The sequence below is a fragment of the Cupressus sempervirens genome, chromosome 1 (genome assembly GCF_028749045.1).
Source record: "Cupressus sempervirens isolate cs-2001-9-10 chromosome 1, ASM2874904v1, whole genome shotgun sequence".
Taxonomy (NCBI): domain Eukaryota; kingdom Viridiplantae; phylum Streptophyta; class Pinopsida; order Cupressales; family Cupressaceae; genus Cupressus; species Cupressus sempervirens.
The window spans coordinates 337,108,526-337,132,565 of NC_143118.1; the positions used below are offsets into that span (position 1 = coordinate 337,108,526).

General features: G+C 34.2%; 1 protein-coding gene across 2 annotated transcripts; it reads right to left on the minus strand.

The window, feature by feature from the left end:
• Window positions 1–601: 601 nt before the first annotated feature.
• LOC149577576 (psbP-like protein 1, chloroplastic) lies at window positions 602–13,697 on the minus strand. 2 transcript variants are annotated; one of them, XM_089824391.1, is made up of 8 exons: window positions 13,340–13,697; window positions 13,027–13,129; window positions 7,601–7,684; window positions 7,310–7,383; window positions 6,956–7,078; window positions 6,699–6,770; window positions 1,969–2,065; window positions 602–964 (listed from the first exon to the last, which is right to left on the minus strand). In XM_089824391.1, exons 1-8 carry the CDS (start codon window positions 13,400–13,402, stop codon window positions 861–863), a joined length of 720 nt encoding a protein of 239 aa, XP_089680517.1. In that variant the 5' UTR covers window positions 13,403–13,697; the 3' UTR covers window positions 602–860. The 2 variants fall into 2 exon arrangements, with proteins under 2 accessions (XP_089680517.1, XP_089680526.1); XM_089824400.1 differs by lacking the exon at window positions 602–964 and adding an exon at window positions 1,692–1,800 and having other exon boundaries at window positions 13,340–13,669.
• Between the last annotated feature and the right edge of the window lie 10,343 nt (window positions 13,698–24,040).

A 24,040-nucleotide genomic window follows, 5' to 3' on the forward strand; every position in this document is an offset into this window, starting at 1 on the left:
AGAGAATAGAACCTGAGAGCAAATGGCTTTTATCTCCAATATTGGTGGCTTGGGAGCCTTGGGTTTGATGACCTAGGCAGGGGTCTCATGAGGGGGGCTACAGGTCTATTGTTTAGGTCCAGGAGGTGTCATAAGAATTATTTTGGGGGGGCTAGAGGATTAATTAGAATCTTTTCCTTCAAAATAGAAGCCCTGTTATTTTAGGCCTCTAAATTTAAGTGGGCGAAAATGGGGTAGGACTGGAAACAGCCCCACCAGCTTAGGAAAGAATTCAGCCATTTGTCAAAAAATGACATTTTAAAACTAAAACATTTTTTGGTTACAAAAGAAAATTTAGAAAAGAATTCCTTAACCTTAGGAGCTGAAACTTCTAAAGTGTAACACATTACAAAATTCATAGGACTGCTCACCTTACAATTTTCCTAAAAAATCTCAACAGGTGCAGCTCTATTTTTAAGAAATCTGACATCCATGGGACCCAGCCTTGGTTACCTTCCTCTCCCATATTTTAAACTGGCTTTTTAACAGCTTTCTACAACTATCAGAAGTCAAGGTAGTCGGATAAATGCATATCGAGCCCTTTTATACTCGCATCACTCCATTTCTGAAAAAAGGACAACAAAATTGGTTCTTTCTATTCAGATGTAAGAAATGAATAAGATAATACAACAATTTCGTGTGGGAGATGCGTGCTTCTATGAGACCCTTTTTACCAAGATCAAGAAAAAGCATCGCCACAGAAATTTGAGTGCCTCCAACTCTATGCTGACAATCATTCAGTACAAGAAAATATATGGAATGTCCATGGAACACCATCACCCATGCATACCGATGATGATGGGGATGAAATAACATTTTTTTTACACATTGAATAATGTAAGTGACTCTGCCACTGTCCGTAGTTTGTTTTCCATTTTGCTCCAACGCCGTTCATTTGCCCCAGTTGTGAGTGTATAAAACTTGCCTGCCAACAGTTTAGTCCACGAGATGATTAAGCATTGACAAGAGCCATTTCAATTAGTAACAGATGAAAATATAAGTGAATCAGTAAAGCATATGAAAACTCGATCCCCTTATCGTGTACACCATATTATAGCAAAAAAGAAATGGTATAAAGGGAGTATAATTAATGTGTTACCAGTTCTCACAGGATCATTGGATTCTTGGTCTAAAAAATTTTCAAACATGGTTGCATAAAAATCTAAATGTGGGCTCGACAGACAAGAATGGCAAGTTTTAACCCAAACAAAAAAGTTTCCTGTCTGTCTGCCATATTACTTCTGTTACACAAAGATTGTACTGAAATCACAATCTATCTGTTTTTGTACAGCAGCAAAAAACATACAAAGGAGGGTATCTATGCAGTGCTCAGAGGAATGGCAAACCATCCACTGGTTTAAATAGCATAAAAGATTCTTTAGAAAGGTAGGTACAGACAATTTGTGGACAAATATATTAATTTACTGTTTTTTGGTTTTAATTTCAATTTGGAAGTTAGTTTTAGTTGTTTGAAACTCTGCAGCTGATACTTGTAGTCATTGAACATTTGGTTGTTATACATATATATACATAATACATATACATTAACAAAGAGTGTATTGAAATTTTTATTACTCCTGTTCAGTTGCTTTCATGTGAAATTTCAATTCAGTTCTAACCTTATGCAAAAGTGTTCTATAACATATATGATGATTACCTTATCTTATGAACATTTGAAATTTCTTATATTTTTCCCTCTTTTCTTAATTACAATCTTCTACATCCTGAAAACTCGAAAAAGTCCTGCATCCCTCGTTGTCCCTGTCCCTCAAATTTGGTGGAAAATAATTTATGAACCCTAATTATTCTTTATATAATGAATTGTAAGGAAAAAGAATAGTCTTAAATGCATGGGACAAAATTAATTAAACAACTATTTGCATGATGTTTTGGAAAAAAACCATTGCAGAGGAAATTATGAGTACATACCATTCCCAATAGCCACAGTTCCAAGGGCATGCCGTGTGTAGTTGGGCGCCTTGGCAACAAACTCAAATGTGTAGTAGTTCTTGCCCTCAGCTGTGCGCTGCATCATAGCATTATAATGTCAGCTGTGCGCTGCATCATAGTATTATAATGTTAAAAATAGTATGGCAGTATCATGATGTCAAAGATTAAATAACGAGTTTCTGGATGGCATATATTTTAGGGTCTATTTATTTCAGTGTTCTCAAAGGCACCATTCCTTACAATCAACATCCTTCATTATTTTTTGTAAGAAATGAACTTTGATAATGGGCATATTATATGAATACGATTGAACAATCACTCGATGAACAAATTTATAAGACAGAATATGAGAGAATAAATTGAGAATCAAACTGCATGGCAGAAACGAAATATAGCACAAACCCCAAGTTGCAGTAAGCATAAAAAGCAAGAATTTGAAATCTAAGACTAAAACAAACCCCACATGCTATAAGCATAACTTTTCATTGACATTTATGGAAGATGTTAAAATCCATCTCATAATACTTGAGAGAAGAAAACGATTACAAAAATATAAGAACAAGGATACAAAGAAAATTCTTTTCGTAACTAGAAAATCCCATTTTTATGCACATGCCCCCACAAGAGGCGAGGGCTCCTTCTGTTAATGAAATCGCTTCTATTTAACTTTGACTAGCATGGTCAGGTCTTATTTGAACGCTTTGATTTCCCTAGCTGCACAGCAGATGACTACCATGAAACTGCCTTGAATTTCCAGGGGAATCCAACAATAGCAGATAAAATAATTACAATTATGGTTTGAACCTTGCAACCCTTCTCCACCATTCAAGTGTTTCAATGAGAGGTTCTCTCGATGAAAGTGGGGCTCTGGTCCATTCTTTCCACTCACTATTCCATATTGACATTATACAATCCAAAAGGATATGGGACTTTAATCATCTCCCACCACAGCGGTAGTACTGTGTGCCATAGTTCAAAAACTTTGCAATAACCTAACCAAAACATGGAAGACCCAGATTTGAATCGGACTTGACAACTCGGCAACTCATAACAAGACTTCAATTTCTTCCATAAAAATATATTTTTACACATGTTTTCTACTAGTTTTGGGGGAAAAAAGAGTGCAATATTGCAACATCATGAAAAATTGCAAATACAACATCTGATAAATATGATATAGACTATGATTTATGGTAAATGCATGTAGTAATATGGTATTCATAATATATATTATTTAAATTATAAGGGGACATGGTAGCAAATATTTTCCAAGGCAAGATCAGTGGTACAACAGCAAACTACTGCTAGTTTCAGAAGATAAAAGTTGGTTTGTCGGCAGTGGCAATGGGTAAAATACTAAATTGTAAAATAAAAAATATTTGACATGAATCATAGCAGGACAGAAAGAGAGATCTGTACAAGTTACAATTGGGAATGGTTATCCAACTTCTAGGATGCACCAATTCATAAATTATAATGTATGAGGGTAACTTATATATTAGTGAATCTAAAGGGCTGAATAACCATTTCTCAAAAAGTCTACTTCAAATCATTGATAATGGTGAGGCCAGAAAGCAAAGATTTTTAGATTTAATTGAGGAAGCAATTTGGAAGAAAACTTTTTCTGTGTGTGTCTAACCATGTCTTTGCTGCATGTGGTGAGTCTGTAGTGCCAATTTGCTGAAAACTTACAAGTACTCATGGAAAGTCTGCATAGCACTCTCACCAGTAGGGGGGAGGATCCGGTAGTTGAGCACCCTAACTTTGCACTTCTCAAAATCCTACATGGAAATCCCATTTTTTACAGCAGCTTACTTGGTAAGTTCCTTGCTTATAACTAAGCTTTTGGGGCCACATCATCAAATATGATGCCACATCAGCATGTTTTTTGCCAAGGTATCTAAAACAGAATAAGAATAAGTGAGATCAATCGTAGTGCATTAGGGGACCCCATACTTATGTAGCTGATGTGACATCACATGACTGGTTGATTTTTAGAATAAGAGATACATTTCATTTAATTATGGGTAGTTGTTATTAGCAAACACAACTTTAAAGTCACTACTGTTGGTACAATGTTATTACAAATATTGGGTACTAAAATCAGAAGATATGGGTATTAAATATCACAACCATTAGAACACGTTAAGATTCTGGATCCTATTGCCTAATCTTTGATGAGTTTGTGAACAAAGATTTCAACTGACACTTTCACCTGTAAGTACTCGCAAGTTTTGCAAATACTGTCTTTTATCTATGTTCCATGTTACATGACATCTTTACCTCCAGCTTCAAGGCTATCCCAAGTACATGAGATAAAACCACTAACTAATTTTTTCAATATTATATGCTGATCGACTCAATATTGTTAGCCTATAGAACACAAATGTTATACATTACAATTTAGAACCAAGTCATTGCCTAATCAACAAGGAAAAGGACTTCACTGTCATTACCAGAAGAATAGACCACCTAGGGAGCAAGGAAAGCAACCTGAGACTTGATGATCATTGTATTGAAGAATGTTACAATTGGAAAGCCTTGATGGAAAAACTTAAGTGTTGAGATCCCGTCACATAGAACAAGTGATTGTCTCCTGAAAGCCAAGTACTAACATAGAATCTGCTACCAATTCAAATTCAGAGGAAGCAAATACATTGTTCCATTCTCATATGGGGAACGACAACCTCTACACTCCATTGTTGACAACAGAAGTCCAAAGAACCTAATTTCTTGTGCAGTAGTTTGAGTATTGAACTTGGCATTCACATCACCACAACCATACAATGCTGAATATCCCAGTGCAAGTTCATAAGCTGTGCCACTAAAGATCAATCTGTTAAGATTCAGCACCATTAAAAGCATGGATGTTTCACTTTGGCAGCCATATCTTTTTCAAAGCCATGCAATATATAAATCAATTCACATTATCGTCATCAATGTTGGAGAAAGACGATACCGCACATGAAAATTAGTCCCTACGCTTTTGCTCATCAGGCAAAGCAATGCAGGAAGTCAGGGAGTTACGGTGATTAATGTTTTTTCTTTATAGTGAGACTTCAAAGTTACAATATGAAAGATATCCTTTCCATTAAAATTGATGTTGTACCTTTATTAGTGGAAAAACATCTGTTTTACTGAGTGATAGAGGAATATCAAAATCTTCACTCAACAACAATGTGAGTGCCGAAGCATTGCATATCATGTTATTGATCCAATTCTAGGATAACCTACCATCATCCATTTCTAGAAAGTAGAAAGAAATGTGATTAAACAGAAGGCATGAGCTTGTTGATAAAAGACGTAAAACACAACTCTCCATCCCGTGACAAGCTAATAATTGTGTTAATCCCCAGGCAACTGTTACAATCTTATGTTACCCTACTTTGTTCACATATAGCCACTTTTTAAACTGTTAAAAATGATCACATTGTTTTATGTTTATACAATTATACTGGGTATTTTGACTATATAACTCTTTTGCTATTCGGACAGTTTATTTTTCTTTTCAAAATTCCACAAGTGTAACAGTGAAAGTTGACTCCCAATTGTATTTTCTGCCAATGATCAATAGTTTGAAACTTGATATATTAGACTGGCAGCTGGCTATGCATTGTCATCCTTCCTAAGTTTTGGCAAGATGCACTTGAAAGACAGCTAAAATCGCCTTTGTGCAATATTGCTAATTTAATTAGCCTGGTTAATTTGTTTATGATTTCTCTGCCCTTATCTGCTTGTTGTGTTATGTCTTGGATCAGAAGCTCCCAATTTTGAGTTTGCCTGGAAGTATGTTCTCTGTCTTGTGCTTAAGTTTGTAATTGGTTACTTGCATTTGTCTTGCCAAACTATTCTTCCGATCTCTTTAAACTGTGCACATTCCAGACATGCTCTATGCTTGTGAGAGATATATTTAAAACCCACTAGTTACTGAGAGATGTGTCCCATTATTCTTGATTTGAAATTACCTGTAGCAATTTCTTGTTGTCTATATCAATGTAAATTCTTCCATTATTTGTAATAGTTCAGTCAATTGTGTATTCATTCCTCTAAGTTGTCTCCAATATAATTTGGTGCTTCACCATTCTATACATCATATGACAAGGTGAAAGCATCGTCAGCACAGGTACAATTGATGGCAATTCTTCTGTTGTAAACAAACGAAAAATGCAACAGCAGGTAACATTGCAGACTTACAGAAACAAACAAAGATTGCTGCATGGTCATTGCAAAAATCAAAACACACTTCATGAACAAAAATTGGACATAACTGAAAAAAAGTAGGCCAATAAGAACAGACAAAAGAGAGGTGCAATCACAGGTAGCAGTGTCAAACTTAACTCCAGAAACAAATATGAAGTGCCTTACAATAAAATTGAGAAGAGAAAGGAATTTTACTCAAGTGGTGCAAACAAAAACAGTTAATCCGCACACAAATTCAGAATTATCAAAGCCACATAAACCCAACAAATTTGATAAAAGGAATACCCCTTGCCAAAAGAAACTACCCAAAAAGCCATGATAATGTTGTTGATAGAGATCAGGCTCTAGCCCACATCAGAGTCTGATGGCAAAGAAGGTTGAGCATCCACATAGGCAGGTCGAAACAAACCAGAGAAATAATAAAAAAGATAGAATACACAAAGAAAAGAACATCATTCTGCATAAATAATCGAAGGAGGGGCAAATTTTGCAAACGGGAGCACACTCACCTCTTTCACATTTACCAATTTTGTTTTCTGAGTCGAAGAAGACAAAACCTTTTTGACTAATGTCTCAGCAACCTGCCAATAAAAAATTCCAATCAAACATCTATCATAGACTCAAGAGTCAGAGCAAAGGACATATATAACCAGAGACAATACATTACAAGGATATTTTTGTATTCAAGCAACCCCCTTCATCCAGATGCAATGTATCTATTTCATATTTCTAAAATAAGAATACAAAATATGCATTCCAGACATACCTCCTCTGGTGGTCCAAGTTCATGAATATCTGTTTTGCTTGTTGGCACGATACTGACACTGACACTTTCTAAAGGTTCAATCACATCTTTGTATGTCTTATCTTGGCCATTAACGACAACTTCCTGGAAAATGTTTAAAATTGTTAGTCTTTTCCCCTCATCAATGCACATCTTTTAACGCATCTGTAAAGTTCTGAATCCATTTGTGAGAGAAATAGACAAATAGAAACCCGTCAAAAGGTCATTAAAGTCTAAAGACATTCCAATTTTAGAATTCAAATTAGCAACAAAACTTTCACTTGGGGTTAAGGAAACAGGCAGAGAAACTAATCTAATATTCACAGCAACACTAACCTGCCACCCAAAAGGGTATAGGAAAGTATATCCATCAAATTTATCCAAGACTGCCTGGTAGCCCTTTGGTGTTTCTGCAACAATTGAGCCATATCAAGTGCATGGGCTTATAATATCCATCACAAAATGCATTGCAAAAGGAGTAGGTTTGCCATCAGTGCCCCCTAGTAGTCTATAAAGCGAACTGGAGTAGACTGCTTTTAATAGTTTTGTACAATTTGTGCAAGCCAAGTTCAAAATCAATGTAATAAGAAAAAATTAAAAATACATGAATTGCAAGAGATCGCTCACTTTCAGCCAAGGAAGTGTCTGTCAAAAATGCACTAGTAGTGAGTACCGCTACTACTTCCAAGAATTCTCTTCGTGCAGTCCTACCTGTAATGTAAAAGAAACTCCATAAATTCAAAGTTTGGTTGTAGATTGAGTCAAACTAGTTGACACTGAACACTAAGACTATCAAAACATCCATCATTAGGTAGTAATTTCATACACCCCAATGATATTTTGAGGTAAGTGATATCTTTAAGTGATTTCAGATTGAAAAATCCTAATGCTCAAAAACTCAAAGTGCAATGAGCAATAAAATCCTCACAGACCAAGATCCTCTGAAGGACTTAACAAGCCCCAACATCAAGAATTCAATCTCAAATACTCATCAACTTACAAAAAAAATTGACCTCTTGACCGAAATTTGAGCTCAGTCCTCCCTATTACATCATTGTGGAATCCATCAATGAAGAAATTAAATTCCCAGATAAACTGTTAAAGGTTCATGCATTCTTGAGCACCATATATATATATATATATATGTGATTACATACTACTAAAATATTTGTAGACTTAAAGTTGCGGCTTCCCCCGAAAGGGTGTAATGATTTTGGAGGTCATTAAAAGAGTGTGGCTCAAGTCCAAAGACATTATACTGCAACAAGTGACCCATAACTCCAACATATATGTGGCAAAGATGTAGTGTAATAATCTATGGAAGAATCAAGTGTGAGTCTCAGAGCAGTTCATAATACTTAAGACTGGGTTTGTTGAATTTGAAGATCTCATACAGTCAAAACTTAAGACCCCGATGTGCCTGGGTTTCAACAAGATGCAGGTGCCGATGCACGGCAATTTGTGGATGCATTATGACACTACATGGGTGCTGGCAGGAAGTGTGATTCTTTCCTGTGGATGCATGCAGGATGCTTGGGAGAGAATCTGGAGAGAATCCACAGAGCATCCAAGTGCATATAGAGAGCACCCAAAGATTTTGAGCTCCCAGTCACTTAAGTGACTTAATAAAACATGTGTTTAACTGGTTTTTTTATTATATTTTTTCTCCTATCTGCCTCGAAACCCTAAAACGGCCCTAAAAGAAACCATTCATTTCTCATTCTTCTCATTTTGTTTGCAAATGGGCTCTCTTCTCATTTGGTCTCCATTGTGGCATTTGAAAGTAAGGTCATTATTTTTGAAGAGGATCATTCATAGGGTGTCTATTGAGCTTCCACAAAGGATGTCTAAGGTAAGCATTTGATCCATTTCAAGAACTTTTTTAGTGATTTTTTTGGAATTTTTCAAGTTTTTTCCTTTTTTTAAAAAAAATGAAAGAACAAGTTTAGCTATCTTTCTTAAGTATTTTTGTATCATATATTTGCACTTGTATGTTTCATGTTCATAGTTTATTTAAACATTTCTAAGTTAATATTTTTATTTTCTTATTAGATTCAAAGTTTCTATTGTGCAAGAATCACTACTAGTAGTCAAAGTTCAGCAGCAGAGCAAGGTGAACAAAGTGATAACTTCAATATTGATGTGGCATCTCCATTATGGAGACACACCACAAGATTATCACAAGTTTCAGGAGGTGGTTCATACATTTGGAAATGCAATGTATGTCATAGTAAACCATTCAACAACTCATATTCTTGGGTCAAAGCTCATTTTATGGGCCAGGAATGGCATTGTGCAAGGGACGCAAAGATGGAAAAGGATAAGCGATGCACAGTTAGCCGGATTTATAAAAGAACAAGTTGCTGATCGTTTAGTGAGCAAATCAAAAACAAGTTTGTATAAACCTTCATCCACAAAGAGCAAAGTGAATGTGCCCACCAATCATGTTGCATCCTCCAAACATCCATTCTTGGAAGTGGGAGAGGAAGATGAAGAAGTAGAAGTTGTTACCCACAAAAGAGGTTCATTGGATTACGCATTCAAAATGGAGGCAAGAGAGCTTGTTGATGAAGCAATTGCACGTTGCCTTTATGCCAATGGTCTTCCTTTCAATTTGGTAAGATCACTTATATTGGAAGGAAATTGTTGCAGCCATCCTTAAATCGCCAGCTGATTACATTAGCCCTGGGTTTGAAAAGGTGCATACTATTTTGCAAAAAGAAAAGATTTCTATAGATAAAGCTCTTCAACCAATTAGGAGATCTTGCAAAACTTCCAGTATAACTATTGTGTCTAATGGATAGAAAGACACAAGAAACCGACCATTGATTAATGTGATTGCAATGTCCCCCAAAGGGGCAATGTTTTTTACGACAATTGATTGTAAAGGGCAAGTTAAGGATTCACAATTCATTTCTAGAATCCTCATTGAGGCAATAGAGATAGTGGGCAGTGAGAATGTGGTCCAGGTGGTCATAAATAATGCCAAGAATTATAGGGGTGCAGGTGCTTTGGTTGAGTCTCGGTACGACCATATTTTTTGGACACCATGCACCGTTCACTCTTTCAACTTGGTCATGCAACAAATTGGTACCCAAATAGATTGGGTGAAGCAAATATACCAAGAGGGAGAGAAAAACAAATGTTTGTGACACACCACCACATGTCACAATCCATATTCAAATCATTCTCCAAGTTGGAGTTGTTGAAGGCAAATTTCAAATTGTAATTACTTAGTTTCATTTATTTATTTAGTTAGGTTTGAATAAGTTTTATGAGACGACCCCTCAAGGTGCGATCAAAATTGAGCCAAATGGTTATTTGTAACCAATGGGGTGTATGGAAGGCTTCAAATTCAGAAAGAGCCTTGAAGGTCAAGGGTATGGTCTTGGATGAGCATTAGTGGGCTCATGTGCAATATGTACTGGATTTCACCGAGCCTATCATGACTATGCTATGCTTTGTTGGTACAGACGCACCTTTCTTGGGGGATGTGTACGATGTTATGGACACCATGGTAGAAAAGGTAAATCTTTCCATACAGGCACATGAGACTAACCCCACAAAATGTGAAGCCTTGTGCAATAAGGTGGAAGCAATCATTCATCATCATTAGGAGAAGATGAATACCCCATTGCACCTCCTTGCATATGCCTTACCTCCAAGGTACTATAGCTAGGAAATACTTGCTATGCCAAATAGAGTTGCACCATATGCAGATGAAGAAGTTGCTACTGGGTGCTACACTGCATTTGCAAGACTCTTCCCAAATGATGAAATGCACAAAAAAGAGAGGCTAGAATTTGGCTTATTTGCTTCAGGATCAAAACTTATTGCATATGCAATAAAAGACCAAAATGACATGGGAGCTATCACATGGTGGTACATGTATGGTCAACCATTCAAGAATCTACAACCTCTTGCAATCAAGATCCTCTCACAAGTAAGTTTTCATTTATTTTTTATTTAACAATTGTACTCTACAATTTAGTGTTTAACATTCTTTAATTTGCTTTTCATTTTTATCTTTGATTTTATGAACACTATCTAGGTTGCAAGTTCTTCTGCCGCTGAAGGGAATTGAAGTACATACTCCTATATCCATTCAATGAAGCGCAACTAGTTGGGCTCAACGAAAGCTAACTTGGTTTATATACATACCAACTTGCGTCTTTTGTCACGTATGGAGGATAGATACAAGGAAGGGTCAACCAAGCTTTGGGATGTAGCCCCTACATGTGCAAACTTGGATGCAACACTTCAGAATCTTACTGTAATGATAGTTGATGATGTTGATAACATCATGGCACTTGCATCTAGCACAATTGGAACCATGTTTGGTTCAAATGACCTTGCAAGTCTTGCAGTAGAAGGAGATGATGACAACGTGGGTTTTTTGAGAATCCTTATGATTCTGATTGACTGAATTTGATTTGTGAATCTTGAGCATTGACTCTTGATTGGTCAACATTGAACCATGAACTATGTTTTGATTTTGTAATTCGAATTGCATTGGAATCTTGAACTTGAGTAATTTACTAATTAGACATTACTATTATTTCAATTTGAACTATGAATGGTGAAGTATCATGCTATGGAATGGTTTATTTTGTGTATTTCTTGCATTTCTTTCTACGGAATGGTCTAGACATTAAGAATAAGATACATACATACATACATACATACATACATATATATATATATGGATGCACCCAAACGCATCCAAACCACACCCCCCCAGCCCCCACAAAAAAAAAAATAAATCCGCGCATCAGCACCCTGCACCTGCATCGGCATCAGAAGCAGCATCGGTAACTTGGGTCAAAACAAATGTGCTCCGAATTTATAGTCTTAAGGTTTAAATTATAATTTGCAAACTCAGCAAGTAATCTCCAAATCACTGAGTAATCTAATTTTTTTGCTAATCAAGTTTTCACTAAAACACTAGTTAAAATGCAATTTTCATATGTTTTTCCTATTAATCCATGCATTTTCTCTTTCAGATATCAATTTTAATTTAAAACATTTTACAATTGACTTTTACCAAAAACAAAAAAACAAATCTTTGAAGATTTTAATCTTTTGTACTTTCCAAATTGCCCACTTACCAAATAGTCTCTGAGTCCAGATCTGCGAGCTATGGTTCAAATTGACCAAAAGACATGACAATAATCTGTTGAAAATTGGAAATTGAATAAAATATCATATCTATCTATCTTGGTGTTGCCTACCCCAGCTGGACGAGGTAAGGTGTGAGCTCCAAGAAAGTAACAAGGAAAATATACCAAATTGAGAAAATGGGATCCAAACATAACCTACTAAACTTACCCACTAACTACAAGGAAATAAATGTATCCTGGCATGAGTCCCCTTAGCTCAATACACATCCCTCCATTCAGGGACATTTTTGGGAATGTAGGGATAGGGGCAGACATCCTCCCATCCAATTTTTGCCTTTTTATGGGAATATAACCTAATTGTTCATTTTATGTTAAGACAACTTTTCATGTCGGACTTTTGAGGACCTCAAACGTAAAGCTACACTCTTAACCCGAAGCTCTAGCTGATTTGCATTTTATGACTTCACCATTTGCACCTTTGCATTTTCACAATTTATTTTTGGAAGTAAGAGGAAAAAAAATAGAGGGTGACACATTTAAAAAATCGGTCAAATCTTTTCATTGGTGAAGCTGTCACTAAGGTTCAAATTCTCACTGGGCTGCTGTAAATGATTGAAGTACTCGGCAGTCTTAAATACGACTATCCATTTCCAGTCAAAAAGGAAAAAATTAAGGAAAAAACGATTTTTCCAACTTTTTCAGTTTCATTACACATTCAGCGCATCCTATATACTTTCTTAATTCTTAATCTCTTAAATTTCATCATTTTTTATCATAGAGTTCGAGTATATTTTTTTAATTGCCCTATGATTGCCAGTCCCAAAATCCAGGAAAATAATTGGCATACCAGCATCCTGCTAACTTTGAGAAACACTTCAAGAAATTGAAAGCAATAAACTAATGGGAGTGACGAAAGAAAGACAGCAGCATGACCTTGTTTACAAAGAACAACAGCATCTCCCTGCGCGGAGGCCCTTACAACGGGTGGAGTGCATCTCTTATGTGTCACCCCAGAAGTCTGGTTGAGCATAAGCACCTGAACAGATTGGGCAGCATTCAGAGCAGGCATTAACATTTCAAAATGGGCCGCTTATGAATGTGTCTTTAAGAAACAACTTTGATTTCGAGATAAAAAGGATATGAAGACAGCCATTCACGGAATGCGTGTTAATGGTAATCTCAGTACTCTATTGAGAAGCGAAATAATAACATTGATGGTTGATAATAGTAAGTAATGTCAATGTACCTGACAGGTAGTCAAAGAAGACAATGCCCTAGGAAAAGAAGGTGGATTATGCAACCTTGCCATTGTTTCCTGCAGATAAAGAAATGGATGGGGTATAACCTTTCACGTGTAGGACATCACCTCTAACTCACTGTTGGGAATTATGTTATATTCGACTGTCTGCACCGAACAGGTTCTTATCTGCTGGCTGCAACTCTTCGCAAAGCAATGTAAATGCTACGTATCCCCACATTTCATTTGGTAATGCTCTAACGACCTTATCTTCACATTTCGTTCGTTTTGGTCATTATCCAGTTGGCCTCATCTTAATCTAGAATTGGTTTTCACTATATGCTATGGAACAGGTAGATACCTTAAACAAGAGCTCTTTGAGAGCTGGAGTCTCCTATCTTTAGGGAAACAAATTGGACATAATGTTTAAAATTATGATTTTGAAAAGAGAAGTTATAAATTTTAACAAATTTAATTAATATTTTAAATTTTAGTTTTATAGAATAATGTGGTGATTAGCCATTGTTTAAAAATATATAACTTAATGTAATGCATTGTAAAATCACGAGATTTGAATTAATAGATTTTTAACCAAGAAATTTTAAAAATTTAGAATTTTATTACATAAGTTAAATTTAGAAATTAATTGTTTTTAATTTTATAATTAATATATACTAAAGTCTATATATAAAGCAATACAATTCTTAATAGCAATAATATATTTTAATAAAAAATCAATTTTAATAATTATTGATTTATATAAAAATAATTTTTAAAATAATTTAAAATATATTAACATTTTTAAAAACTATTTTAAAAACTAAAAATTGTGATATTAATATTGATAAGACATTATTTTTGTTGTGGAAGATAAAAATATGACTTTTTTAGAAATCTAATGAACTTGTGACAAATATGCAAAAGATAAAGTTGTAATTAATAATGAACTTGTCACAAATATGGAAAAGATAGAGTTGTAATTAATGAATTCATTAATATATGTTAGAAAATATTGTATTTTTTGAAGTGGGAAAATAAAATAAACCCCACCAAAAATGCAACGGACCAATTAGAAAAAGGTAATAAATTAATATAAATTAATTTTAAAATATAAAATTTGTTGAACTTTAGAACTTAGTATTTTTTTTTGGTTGCACAAATTAGCACGGGGGTAAACAAAAACATTAGTACCCTGCCTATATATAGGTAGGGACTAACAAGTGGGAAGAACTTGAATCTTTTGGAGTAAATGGGCCCTGACGAGAGTATTAGTGAACAGTTTATAAACAAATTGAAGGTAAATAAATAGTCAAGGTGAATTATTTAAGAGAGTAAGGTTTCATTAAAAAATATAATTTTCTTAGTGAAGATTTATAGTAAAAGAGCTAATATAAATTAAAATTTCTATTTATTACAATATGCTATAGATAAAGAAGGAAGTTATGTTTTGAATGAGAAATAAGTTAAAATTGTTTATGTAATAGAGAGAATCTAGTATAACAAATATTCTTAGATTAGATTTGCTTTACTTTAGGTATTATAATTAAGGTTTCATTGTTATAGTTCATGAGTTATTGGAAAATAATTGTTGACTTCTTCAAGATTTTTCATATGGAGTTTGTCTTCAACAACTAATTGTTATAACCTCCTTGATGCAAGACTTCTAACTATTAATTTATACTCATGCATTATATCAGTAGAGTGCATAAAATTTAAGCATATATTCTTACATAAGAATAAACATTTAACTATCCACATATGAAATTAACATGAATATTTCACATACAAAAAAGGGTCATATAATAATTGTCACATTCAATTATTGTTTTAATTATTAAATTTTTTCCCTTTAGGGTCTTTATAGGGTTGCATTATCTCCTTTTTTTGCAAGTGCTCATTTTTTTTTAATTTCAAAATATTTACAAATACATCATTTAAGTGCAGGCATAGGGGGAAAAAGAATGAGGTTAAGAAAACCCTCGGTGTAGCTCAGGACCAAAGTCTTGTACATACATACGAATGCCCTAAACCGGGACTTGAAGAGGGCATACCCTCTTTTACAGAGCTTTAGAATTATATTATTGAGATTACATTGTTACGTGCTGATGAATGAATTACAAATCATCTCTCTATAGAGAATACTTAGAAAATTGGGAGCAAGTTCCCTTTACATTCTGTTTGGAAAAGGCTTTGGTGAGGAAGACCACTTCGAAGAGAAGTTGACTGAAGCTAAGTTCCACCTCATTCTAGAGACAACCTGCCATAACATTCAAGACAAGCCTTTTTTGGATTGGGAGATTATGTCACTGACATATAATATAGGAAATATTCTACTGCCTGTTAGGAGCCAATAGGCATCAAAGGAGTAAACAAACTAAAAACATCCATTTTGTTTCCTTAGCTAAACCATCAATACACATATCTAGTTCAGATAATAATTTTAGCATAATCAAAGAAAAAAACAATGCATGACTATCCTTAAAACTGATAGGAAATGAAAATCATAACCTTTTGATGAAATAGATAATTGCCAACACCTAAGCCTTATTTCTTTGTTGAGGCCCACAGTCAATCACATTCTTATAAAATACCCTAATTAAACAAGAGAAAAGAGCAAACCAACCCACCATCATTGCTAAACAACCTATATTATGATTGAAACTAGACATTCCAACCCCTAGTGGGAATCATAGCCAAGATACTAAAGTAATAGTTGGTTAATTTATAAAGTTAAATAAGGATATTACTTTTTGGGTTAGTAACATCCATTTTCTTTCCTTAACACAACCATTAATATCTAGTTCCATTAATAATCATAGCATAATCAATGAAAAGAACAAAGTTTGATTGTCCTTAAAATATGCAGGAAAGGAAAGCCATAACCTTTTGGTGAAATAGAAAATTATCAAGCCATAATCCTTATTGATTTGTTAAGGCCCACAATTAGTCACATTCGTATAAAATGCCCTAGTTAATTGATAAAGTTAAGCATGGATGTTGGTACTTTTGGCATAGTAACAAAATTATGAAATTAAAACCATAAAACATTGTAGCACATCAAGAAGCATATTCATTTGGGATTTTTATCTATTAATAACTCATAATTTCTAAACGATTACTCTACCATTATATTCAAAAGTGCCTAGGAAGAGATAGGCCAAGTCCCCAAGACTATGGTCCTTCGAATGTAAGGAGCCTAGAGATGTTAAAATCATAACATGTTGGTAAAGAAAATGAAGAAAATTAAAGTCCAACAACATTATGCTCCAATTTGAAGATATTCTTCTTGGCTTCATAGAATACCCTAACTAACAAACTAGGGTAGCCTAGGAAGAAATCCACTAGAATTAGAAGTCTCTAATGGACCCTCAAAATTTGAATGCTCTTGCTAAGTTTCGCAAAATCAAGACCCATCCATGAACAACCTTCTGATTTCACACTTTTAGGATATATGAAATTCTCAGCTTCCAATTGCATGACCTCAAAACCAAGTTTCTTATGATTCTCCAATTTTGTGATTTTGGGAATGCACTTTCAGTTATGCTCTGATTTCATGATTTTGACAAGGGAGATGTCTCTGGTCTTCGATTTCACGATTTCGATGCCAACGGTTCTTTGACATTCTGTAATTCTGAGATCACAAAGGAGTATTTATTTCATTAATTATCTAGTAGATGAGGTTATTTATTTCATTAATTCTCTGGTAGATCACAAAGGATTATTTATTTATAAGTCAAGGATTTATTTCATTTGTCTAATTTTCTTTCAAGTATGAGATTGATCGAGGATGGATTGTGCTAGGGATTTGAAGGGAATATGGTCATTAAATGTGTACTACCTTGATCATTGATATAAGGGCATTTGGTAAGATTATTCTTTTATAAAAATTATTGTTGTACAATTTTTTGTGTTTGTTTTGTAGATCATAATATATGGTTTTTCTAGTATAATCACGCGACAAGGATGGAATACCTTGCTTGGTCATGCAACCTAGGTTGGCACCAACTAAAAAAGACCAATTTGATGTCATCAACAACATGTATGCAATTGAATAGGATTTGCATACAACATATGCTCAGTACTAGAGTGACTACCATGAGATCTTGATGGAAGAGGAAAAGGATGAAGCTTTGAACATGCTTGTTGGAGTGTTGTATGAGGAGGTGGTTGAACAGTTAGAAGAAATTCTTGATATGATGAGAGAATTATAAACTCTTTTGATATATTTTTATTGGAAGATTAGAAAGATTGTTGGAAGATTGGTTTGATGATGATATGTTACATTCATGACTGATTTTGTCATTGATGTCAACATAGAATGTTTGATGACTTTTGTGGTATTTGATAGAAGAACAACAGAAAGATCAAGTTGATACAGATGGCTAGTTGAACATGATAATCACTCGAGTTTATGGGAGATACATCTAAGTATCTGGCATATGCAATTAATATCAGAAGCAGAAAGGATAAGTCTAGATGAAGTTATGTAAGTTTTGTTGATATCTATTCTGAGATAGAGTTTACAGAGGCATGTTCTGGTAAACTTGTTATATCTCTTAGCAGAGTTGATATCTTGAGGATCAAGGTTGAGGACATGGAGAAGAAATGTTGAGTATGACATAGCTAAGATCACTTGTCATAATATTGTGTGCAGGGAAAGATATTCAAGTTGCAAGATAGAAGATTTGTGTTATCGCTAAGTGTAACGTGTTCTTAATGTGGTCCTATAATAATTAATTGAGAAGGACTAACGGCTGACTCAAGGAATTGTTTTATGGAATTGATATAAAGGAAGGATATTTCCCTTTATCATGGCATGGATATATGTGAATTATGAATGTTCAGAAAGAACTAGAGAGTGCAGAATGCGAAGCTGAGCAAAGTAGTGTAGAAGTGAAGGAAACTTCATTGTTGAGGTTTTGCTGAGTGATTCAAGGTTTGGTTTTTGGATCCAAGTTTTGTGACCTAGTCTACAAGGTTTGATAGTGATTGGTCTAGTTGACAGGACACAGGAAAGAACAAGGAAAGAAGAAAATAATAGTAAAGTATTTGTTTGAGTAGTGAACTCTTCTTGTAGTTAAAATTGCATGTTTGGGCAGTGGGCTCTTCTTGCATACATTGTACTACAACTCCTAATAGGGTTGGAATCTCCTAACAAGGATTCAAAGTCTCCTAACATGGACTCATTGTACTAAATGTTGTAATAGACTCCTAACAGGGTCCATCCTCTAACAAGGAATATTTATATTAGTACATCATCTTGTGGGCATCATCCCCACCGGGGTTTTCCCTCTGATCAAGGGTTTCCCTAGTCAACATATCTGGTGTAATTGTTTATGTGCATCTTTGTATGGTTGCTATTTACTTTGGTTGAATGGTTGATTTTGTTTGAAGAGGATAAGTGTTTTAATTTTTGGATAACTGATTCACACCCCCCGCCCCCCCCCCCCCCCCCCCCCCCTCCCCCCCCCCCCCCCTTTTCAGTTATCTTGGTGGACTATTGTTTCTAACACTTTATTATTGTAATTATTTCGTAATGAGTTGTAGTTAGCTTTTAGTTAGTTAGGATGAACATGATTGAAGTTTTTTCGCATCCTTTATGTTCTATAAGAAAGGATACAAGAGCCTTGTGATAAAGGAGAGCTATAGAAAAAAAAAATGTAGACATTGTGGATATAGGCATGCATAGCAGAAGTTAGATACTGCAACTTGTTACAACCCAGTTGTACTTTATTTTTTAAATTAATAAAATATAATGTGTTCTTTTTGGAAAGATAGGGAATTGGTTGTTGATTTTACTGAATTCAAATTTCTCTTGGATTTATACTATTTGTAGAACAAAATTGAGGCAAAATATTAGAAACAAGACTCATATGCTTATGTATGTTTTGTTTAATTGGTCTTCAATTTGAAGTTAAATTCAATTATCCAGGGTTGTTATAATCTCTCAGCTTGGCTGCTCATTAGTTGATGGTGGTGCACCTGTCTCCAAGACATAAGATTAATTTAGTAATTATTAAAGTTGACTCTCTTCTCCAATTTGGAAGGCACTAGTCATATCAAAATTTTTAAATTAAGAATGGCTTTGTGGAAGGTAAACAATCATTATCAATTCGCTTTCATGTGCCATTGCATTATTTTTTGAGACTCTTCCCCTTTATTACTTTTTATTCTAATCCATTTATCCTTGAGAACTTTTTCCAACTCAAGAGTATTGTTAAGTCTGCATTCATAACTATCCAACATTCCCATTTAGGGTACAAACACCTAGGTCTCACAGAGCCTAAAGTGTAGAGATTGAACAAAGTTGAGATTCAATCTTCTTCATTGGCTAAAATTGTGTTGAGTTTCCCAACATTGAGTAGGAAAACTCGTAGGAAGTCAACCAATAATTATGTGCATTGACAAATTCGTGACTCTACTAGGGAGAGTTTCTCACAATTTACATTGTGCAATTACCTAGAGATTTTCAGTTTTACAGACCTGTAAAGAGAAAATGTGACTTCACTGGAACAAGAACTTAGGAGACCTGGTAAGCAGTATTTTTCAAAGATAATCTTTTGCACTCTACCTGAGTATGAAATTGTGATTGAAGTAAATCTAGCAACTCTACTATTTGTGTAATTGTTTGAAGAAGTAACATGCATTCATCCTTAAAGTTTATGTGGGGAAGAAAGTATGTGCATTCTTGAAAATGTTTACAAGATACTCAAGAAAAAATAAGAAGAAAAGATAAACAATCAATGGATATGTTGTTAACTAGTTATAAAGAGTTTGTAGATAGAAAGAAACATGTATGTAATAATGATTAGATGGATACTTAACATGAAGAAAATCCATTTTTTGAATGGGACTTAGGATGATTTGGAGCCCACCAAATTGTTGATGAATCATGTGAAGAAGAAGATGAGGAAGAAACAAATGAGGATTCCCAAAAGATTATAGAGGTGTTAGAAATTCTAAAATCTTCAAGGAGGGCTACAAAGGTGTTACGAGGAGTTCTCGAAGAATTACTAGAAAAGGCCAATTTGTCATGCCCAAAATACGAGGGCAAAAAAACACAATTTTTTTTAATTTTTTTTTTAATTAAGGTTAAACACACTACTAAGTTTGATATGTTTAATACAGTAATGACAAGGGTACATTACTAGAAGACAACAAGGTTCCCCTAGCAGTGCCCTGACATTTTAATTTAAGTTTATAATCTAAAAGTATGAATAATTCATTAAATCTGAACATTTGTTATTAAAATGATTTCGACATTTGTTTAATTTCATCTTAAGATATTAAGGAACAGTGTACTTAAATTATTTGATTAATAATTCAAAGGATTACAGATCTACTTATTACAAAACAATTGGAAATAAAAGAACTAATTAGTTTTAACATTTCATCTATAATTAAACTCTATTCCAATTACATGCTTAGTTTAAAACTCTAATCTATATTAAATAAAACACCCCAAACAATAACATTGTAACTAAATAAAATTCAACAAAATATCATTATCAACTAATCTAAACATTCGCCATAGCTAAAGATTTATAACCTTCAACTCTTTACTAATACTTAAATACACCAAACACTATCTACAATTTTAAAATATACGTATATATAATTAAATTACAATTTAACAAAAAATGCTTAACTAACAACTAATAATAAAAAGAATGAACTTATTTTTAAAACAAACTCATTACCTTTAACTTAAAACAAATTTATTAACTAAAACATTCATTGCTAATACTAAATCAACATGTACTAACTTACCATAACTAACAAAAAATAAAATAATAATCACTTACTTTTAAGATAAATACACATAATATAAACCTACAACTAACCTAAAAGCTAATCCTAACATTAATACTAACCTAGCATTATTGCTAACCTACTTAACTCCCATTACATCCTACTTTCCCCACCAACCACCCCCCCCCCTGTCACATCTCTTTTCCCCAAATTCCATGCGCTTCCAAAATGCCTGAGCAGAAATTCGCATGATGGGAGGTTAGGTGTGATGGGTTTAAAAAGCCCAAAGTTTAGGTGCCAGGGAGGAGTGCTATGGACTTGCAATGACACATCAACTTGCATACCTAGTACACGCTAACCAAGGACAGTGATGGCAAAAAGGTGTACACCACATACAAGTTTTGGATTTTTTTTTTTTTTTTTTAAAGCAACAGACTTGCACAACATTAAGTAAACTCGCTGGCAAGGAGAGACATAGGGATTAAAGCCCATGTCAAAACTAGTCTTAATTAATACACCCCCTGCGCCCCCACACATGTCATAACAAAATTTAGTGCAAGGATCAATCTAATAAGGCTGCGCTAGAAATGGCAAAGAGGAGGAAACATTAAAGGTTGGGAGCTAGACTTGGATAGTGCATTAGGAGAAGTTATGAATTAAAGTGTAGTAGATGAGGTTTCCTAGGATATTTGTTATTAGAAATTAATATTTATTGATTAATTTTAGTGTATTCATTTATTCAAAGCTAACTTATTTATTTAATTCAAGGAGAATATCTAGGAGATGCTTTTAAGATTCTTTGTTATAAGGGGAAAATTTAATTTTGTTTCCCATACAAAAACCAGAGAGAGTTTTTACTCTAAGAATACTTTTTTTTTTTTCTAAGTGTTAGAATCACTAAGTGATGATTTTTCAAGCAATGTTTTTTTTTAACAAGGGAATTATATATATATACACACACACACATATCTATATGTATATATACACATATCTATATGTATATATACACATATCTATATGTATAACACTATAGCCAAGAAATTGAATAATTTCTTTAAACAACATTGCAAGATTGATCTTTTTTTTTCTATTACTATGAAATTGAATCAACATTCCATACATAACATAATATCATTTATTTACTTATTTGTTAATTTGCCTTAACATATTTGCTCTTGAAAATTGCAAAATTGAACATCATCATTCTATCCTATCTTGATATTCAGTCCTATAACTGAAAAGAAATTATGAAAACCTCAAAAGAACGATATCACTCAAAAAACTATTTTATTGACAACCTGATTCAAAGGCTCCGTCGGGAAAGAACCAGGAAGAAAACCCGACATCATTGCCATTACAACAAAGGTTTAAAATACATTTCTACACAAGATTTTAATCCCAAACATAATTGAATTTCAACAAGAAATTTAAATTTCCTTCATGACCCTCATCAAGGGATCCATATCATTTTTTGCAATACATTGCTGAGATCGTGGAGGGAATGTAAACTGACCAGGTGACAACAAGCATAACAAGGAACAAAATCAGACATTGATTTCCATACTGGGTTTTCTCAACATATATAAAACTAGGGAGAAGGTAGATTTTTCCAATAGGAGATGTCAGACACAACACCAAAATAGGTGCCCAATCGGGGCTATAACTCAAGAACTTCTGTTCTTCCATTCTTACATGCCAAAACTCATACGTGGTTTGTGCTGACAGGGAGGGGCCCATAACACCCTACCCTCTCTCTCTTTTCTCGTCCTGAGAAGAGACTCTACACTGTTGGAGTCCAACTGAATACCTTTTCCCGAAATTGGCCACTTCTACCCTATCCAAGGGTGAGTAATGCCAAAACACCCATACAAGAAAACTTCAAAATTCAAGCAAAACATGAAGGAAAAGCATTCAAGAAAAAAACATGTTTTCAATCCTCCCCAAGCATACCCAACATACATACAAGCATACCAATGAACAACACAATAACATAAGCATGAACCAAGCATGAAACAACATGAGCAACATGAACAACATGAAAATAGGAGATGAAAAACTCCTACCTTCACAAAGAGGTTATGGTAAAATGAACAAATTGAGAAGATTTTTTCCTTCCTTGCCTTCAATCTTCCAAGACTTCTCTCTAAAAGTAGAGATTGGGTAACAACCAAAAGTATTAAAAAAAAAGCCTCTAAATAAGATCCAAACTCAACCACCTAAAAAGGAAATAACTTCCCCCACTTGCCTAAAAATTTAGAGGTTTCTAACTCAACCAAACTTAAGGTTACCCTCTAAGTGGAGTTGAGGTTATTCAACCCATGGTAACAACTTTCAATTTTCGCACTAAGGCAAAAATAGACTTTTTGAGTGACCATAAAAGTCAACAAAAGGGGCTAGGGGGTGGAAAATGCCCCCAACCCATACCCATACCCCTTGGGTATTAAGATTTCATGATTTAAGGCCTAAGGAATTGATTTGGGGCCAAACAAAAGGTAGGAATTTTTTTAGGACTATTTAACAACTCCAAAAAGCAGATTAAACACTAATCTGGATTAGAGTATCTAAACTTGATTAAAAATAGATTAGCAAAAAGGGCACTAACTTAGTTTGACTTAGGTCCATAGGTTACACATATAACCCTAACTAGCATGCTGAAATGCATAAACAATTCACAAGTGTCAAGTGACACTATAAAAAATACTACTACGAAACATTAACATTTACTAAATTATAGAAAGATACATTCATACATCTCACAATACAATTAAGATATGAACAATGGGGTTTCCACGAATGGCACATAGGGATCAGTTCTGTTCCTCCATCAGGTTTCTCGGCTAAAATATCCTGCACACTCATTGCACACATTAGTAGCCCCATAAAATCACATGCACATATGTATATATGTATCAGGGAATCACATAAATTAAAACATACGTCTTTCAATCAATCAGGGTT

Bases quoted from the DNA above. Each gene is read 5' to 3' on its own strand.
- LOC149577576 (XM_089824391.1), bottom strand. From the start codon at position 13,402: ATGGCAAGGTTGCATAATCCACCTTCTTTTCCTAGGGCATTGTCTTCT. The intron at 13,130-13,339 runs GTACATTGACAT...CAATCTGTTCAG, and splicing joins CTTCTTTGACTACCTGTCAG to GTGCTTATGCTCAACCAGAC. The intron at 6,771-6,955 runs GTATGTCTGGAA...TTTTATTGGCAG, and splicing joins AACTTGGACCACCAGAGGAG to GTTGCTGAGACATTAGTCAA.